The sequence below is a fragment of the Erigeron canadensis genome, chromosome 2 (assembly GCF_010389155.1).
Source record: "Erigeron canadensis isolate Cc75 chromosome 2, C_canadensis_v1, whole genome shotgun sequence".
In the NCBI taxonomy this organism is placed as follows: domain Eukaryota; kingdom Viridiplantae; phylum Streptophyta; class Magnoliopsida; order Asterales; family Asteraceae; genus Erigeron; species Erigeron canadensis.
Genome location: NC_057762.1, coordinates 25,896,948 through 25,901,993, shown reverse-complemented (window position 1 = coordinate 25,901,993; position 5,046 = coordinate 25,896,948). Strand labels below are relative to the sequence as shown.

The window sequence follows — 5,046 nt, the reverse complement described above, 5'->3', positions numbered from 1 at the left end:
TTTAACTTGCATCCCTTTGCTTGAAAGTATGCCTTTCGAGTTGCATCTATTACTTGGGCATCATTTTCACCACTGCTTTAGTGTTTATAGTCATGGCTTTAAATGGTGTTGAACTTGGCGACATGTTCTTTAGTTGGCTGCCATTATTTGGTGACTTGTAGTTGTCAATGAATTCCCCACAAAAACTATCGCCGGTTAAGGAGTTAGCTAGGAATCGGATCTTCGAAAGCGTTGAGCCAACATTTCGTTAGAACTTTTTTCTACTAACAAAGTCCATGATACTTTCTTGGTGCCTTTTGGTTCTTCACTTGATTTGGTTTTGTCTTTTAATTTCGTTTTTGATTCGTGTGGACTTCAATTCCAAATCAACTTCGACTTGAGAGGTGGATAGGTTTCGTCGGGATGGGTTGAAATGCTGCGGGCCACATGTCACACCTAGTAGGGTGCATTCATGGCCAGGTCAAATGTGCGCCAACCACATGACTACCACGAGGCGTTGTGAGTGTTATAATATAATCCCTAACAAATTTATCCATAAAATAATTTGGTTTCACCAATAATTATTTAAACTCATGTATTGTAGTGGGTATCTCTTGATGGATGAGTTGCAGTAGGCAGTGGCTCCTTTTCTACATGGGCGGAGAAGAGGGCTTAGGATGGTCAGGGGATGAGGATGAGATAGAGCTGGAAGTGCTACAGTCGGAATTGGAAATATATTTAGTTCGTTGATCTTAAATCAAATCTCTATTTTGGTAAAACGAGCTAATTGTTAAGGACTTGAGATTTTAAAGTTTCGAATTTAAGTTCTAGTATAGGTAAGATGCTAGAGATAAAAGGGATTTTCTTAAAAACAAGTGAGTTTTTTTACGTAAAAAGAGTATATTGAGTTTGAATTTAAAAGAAACTTATGACTTGTGAGATAGAAAAACTCGAAAAATACCTCTCATAGATTTATTACAAAAAGTACAATAAAAACAAAAAGAAATGGAACCCCAAAATCCGACGGCCACAATTCGATCTGAAAAGGAAACAGAAAAGAAAAGTCAAATATAGGCATCAGTTCTTCCTCATTTCACCCTCCCTATACAAATCTTCATCATCTCTTTCTCTCTCTTCATACAAAAACTGTGTGATTTTTTTTCCTTCTTTTTTTTCTCTCTCATGGCGAACAAACAACATCAATAACCGTCACTTCATCTCGATCTGTTATTTCTGTTATAACCGTTTTCATTTTCTCAGATCTGAAATATATATATTTTTTTAAATAATAAATAAATAAGTTTTTACCTTAATTAATTAATTAATTTGTTTTTTTTTTCACAAAAGTTTATTTTATTGCTATTTATGGAAATGGCTGCAATTTCATCAAGTCCTCGTACTGTTGAAGAGATCTTCAAGGATTACAGTGCTCGTCGTTCCGGCATCGTTCGTGCTCTCACTTACGGTATATATATATTATATATATATATATATTTCATTTGCTATATCTATAGCTATTTGACTTTTTTAATTTTATTAATTTCTATTGTTTATAACAGTAATATCCAGTTAATTAATTAAATAAATCCTCTTTTGTATTGTTGCAGATGTTGATGAGTTTTATGCTACCTGCGATCCAGGTTTATCTCGCTGCTTTTATTTTAATTTATATTTAATTTAATTACATTTTTAGAATTTAATTAATTTGTTATAAGTATATTTGTTTGATTTTTAGGATTAAATTTAAGCTATAAACTGTTTTTAAAAAATTGAATAAAATTGTAATTAACGTTATAACACTAATTTATATATTATTTGGTGCTAATTATTATAAAATGAATAATAAAATTATAAAACTAAATTTGTGCTTAGTTTGTGGTGTGAAGAGTGACAACTTATGCGAAGTGGTTGAGCGTGAGTGTATATTTTTTAAGTGTGTGGGAAAGTCAACTAAGTCATGTTTGACTATTTTGGTCAGTTTGATAACTTTTTAGATTTGAAAATTGATACTCCACCTACAAAAGTTATTGCATTGAATGAATTTGTGTACAGTTGGTGAAAAACTTTCATTTCGTGTATCGTAAACATCGAAATTTAAACTAATTTTGATATAGAGTTAAAATGTCGTTTTATTTTTCTAAATGGAGAACGAATGTGTTTGAAGTTTTTTTGCTGCTTTATAGGAGTAATGATTTCTGAGCAATTATGTTTTGTGTTTGGTTACTGCAGTTAGGAAATAATTTTGCGTATTTAAGGTTAAGTGATTATATAAGTTTTGGATTGGAAAAATATTAAGTTAGATGAAACAATTTTCAATATTTGAAGAATTCAAGTTATGAAACGCTGTGGCTGTTTTATTTTTATGAGTTTTTGGTAGTTGCAATTGATTGCTTAGTGTTATGAAATGAATGTAGTTTGGGTAAATTGTTGAATTACTAAATGTGGTGAATTGATGATTTGTGAACTTGTAGAGAAAGAGAATTTGTGTTTGTATGGACATCCAAATGAAACATGGGAGGTCACGCTGCCAGCAGAGGAAGTCCCTCCAGAACTTCCGGAACCAGCTTTGGGGATCAATTTTGCAAGGGATGGTATGCAGAGAAGAGATTGGCTGTCGTTGGTGGCTGTCCATACTGATTCTTGGTTGTTGGCGGTTGCTTTCTACTTTGGTGCTCGCTTGAATAGAAATGAGAGGTATCTTTCATCTCGTATATTGTAATTATGCCTTACTATAATCTTGTTTATTCTATTCATATGCATATTTAATGTCTTATTTGTCGTCCTATTTTTATTTTCCTTTTTCTGCTAACAACTCAGAAATTGAAGTATAAGTTTTAGCTAGTGAGAGCACTAACCTAGTAACTACCTGTGTTTTTTGAAGATATGTAACTTTTAATCTGTTTCTTAATGAGTTGCAAATGATGTTTATTTAAAACAAGCTTTGCAAAGGTAGTGTTTGCATGGAAGCGTATAGATTGACCATCCAAAATGACTCTAGGTTATGACCCAAGTTTATTTCAAGGAAGAAATATTTTGAGTTTTTCTTCCTTTTTGTATGATATGGAAGAATGATGTAAACTTATGATTGGATTTATATGTTGTCAACAATTGATTAGTTGAATCTATTATCCTCGGAAAGTTGGAAGTAGTAGCTTCTTTGTGAGCAATTGTTTTTCAACAAGGAAATATATATGGGTGTGATTAATGTCTTTTGTTTATAGCTTAAGGGATTGAGGCTGATGATAATTGTGTGTGCTAATTTTGCTGTGTGGTCTGTGACCATCAGACTTATTGACAGAAAATGAAATAAGGAGACTAATTTTGAAATAAGTAGTCATGTGTCTTTCAGAGTTGCAAAAGTTTTATCCTTCACTCGGTTAATCTTCAGAGTTTTTTCTGCTTGCATTTAACAATACTCATGTGTATGCATAGCACTATCAATTATGTAGATGGATAGTGAGTCAGTCTAAACTCTAAATACAGGTGTTTTGTTCTTGTGATGCTCAGCTTTGTTACCCGGTGATCATCTTCTGTTATGTCTTCTTTTAGGTGGAAGGAGAGTTTGTGGTGATGTGCGATAGTAGTTATTTTTGTTGGTAGAATTTCAAAGATTAGACCTTATGTAGCAAGTGACTGACCTTAAGCAACTTTTACAATAATTCATTCTCTAGTAACGATGTGAGTTGTGTAACATAATGTTTCAGAAGTCTAATTTAGGAAGAACTTATTAACCCATATTGTAAAATAAAAACTAAAATCAAAGAAAGGAAGCATGAATCGTTAGTTTTTTAATACTACGAGATATTTGAATTCTAATTGAGTTAAGTTTCTAGATCCTGTTTCCACTTTTTGAAGTCTCCACTTTTCAAAAATAATAAAAAAAGATTCTGAAGTTTCCTAATATTGTATCTGATCACCGAGAATATATCTATTAATACACTGTTTCCTAATGATAATGGCTCAATATTCTTTGCACTCCCTGTTATTACCAAGTTACCATTAAGATCCACAAGGGTTCACAAGTTCGGTTCTAGTGCTTGTCTAGACGGCATTAAACTTTAGTTGGTATGGGATCTTTCTGTGAAATGCAAGATTTAAATGTTCCCTTTTCCTATATAAATACATATGTTTAAATCCCCACTCTTTCACAGGAAACGTCTGTTCAGCATGATAAATGACCTACCCACCGTCTTTGAAGTCGTAACAGAGAGGAAGCATTCCAAGGAGAAGCCTAATGCAGATAACGGCAACAAATCTAGATCGAGCACAAAAGTAATCAACTAATTGCATTCTACAATGTCGCACACATTTTAGCAGCTAAACTAACAATCTTTAATTTATCGCTTGGTTACAGAGAACGAATGATGGTCAGGCAAAGAGCACACCAAGGGGTTATGATGAAGGTTATGCAGAAGATGATGATGAACATGGAGAAACCCTTTGTGGGAGCTGTGGAGGGAATTACAGTGGGGATGAGTTTTGGATTGGGTGTGACATATGTGAGAGGTGGTATCATGGTAAGTGTGTGAAAATAACACCAGCTAAAGCTGAAAGCATCAAGCAGTACAAATGCCCTTCTTGCAGCACAAAGAAAGGGCGCCCGTAAGGCCATGACAGTAATGCCCCTTCAAACTTATGGGACGTCTATCTATTTGCTAGTAGGATCTGGTCTTTTTTCTACAACATATATAGGTATATGTGGTTATTGAAGTGACTTTGACTTCTTTTTTTTAGGATATGGTTTTGTTGCAGGATTGTAAGTTTAGCTGTTCAGCTTAGTGATACAGTGCTTGTCGCCCCTTTGTTATATGCTTGCACTTCAGTTTTCAGATTTTTAGTCATAAAACTTTACCTACTTTTCTTTAGAAATGGTAGTTTATTATATCGTAGATTTCTAATAACTAAAATATTTCAACCCATTGCACAATGCACAGCAAAAATTCCCCAATATTAATCCCTTTGTAGGAGTTCTTGGCAATGGTAAACATAACTTGGTAACTTTTGTTTTAGCTTGAACCTCATTTGATAGTTTGACTAGTCTCTATGATGTAGCCCTGATTGTGGCTG

At 33.5% G+C, this 5,046-nt stretch overlaps 1 protein-coding gene across 1 annotated transcript; it reads left to right on the top strand.

The window, feature by feature from the left end:
* Nucleotides 1-1,171: 1,171 nt before the first annotated feature.
* Nucleotides 1,172-4,786, top strand: LOC122588835 (PHD finger protein ALFIN-LIKE 1-like). Its single transcript, XM_043761046.1, has 5 exons — nt 1,172-1,444; nt 1,587-1,619; nt 2,451-2,673; nt 4,131-4,251; nt 4,334-4,786. The coding sequence occupies exons 1-5, from the start codon at nt 1,345-1,347 to the stop codon at nt 4,583-4,585; spliced, it is 729 nt and encodes a 242-aa protein (XP_043616981.1). The 5' UTR covers nt 1,172-1,344; the 3' UTR covers nt 4,586-4,786.
* The last annotated feature ends 260 nt before the right edge of the window (nt 4,787-5,046 follow it).

Bases quoted from the DNA above. Each gene is read 5' to 3' on its own strand.
- LOC122588835 (XM_043761046.1), top strand. From the start codon at position 1,345: ATGGAAATGGCTGCAATTTCATCAAGTCCTCGTACTGTTGAAGAGATC. The intron at 2,674-4,130 runs GTATCTTTCATC...ACTCTTTCACAG, and splicing joins CGCTTGAATAGAAATGAGAG to GAAACGTCTGTTCAGCATGA. The intron at 4,252-4,333 runs GTAATCAACTAA...GCTTGGTTACAG, and splicing joins AATCTAGATCGAGCACAAAA to AGAACGAATGATGGTCAGGC.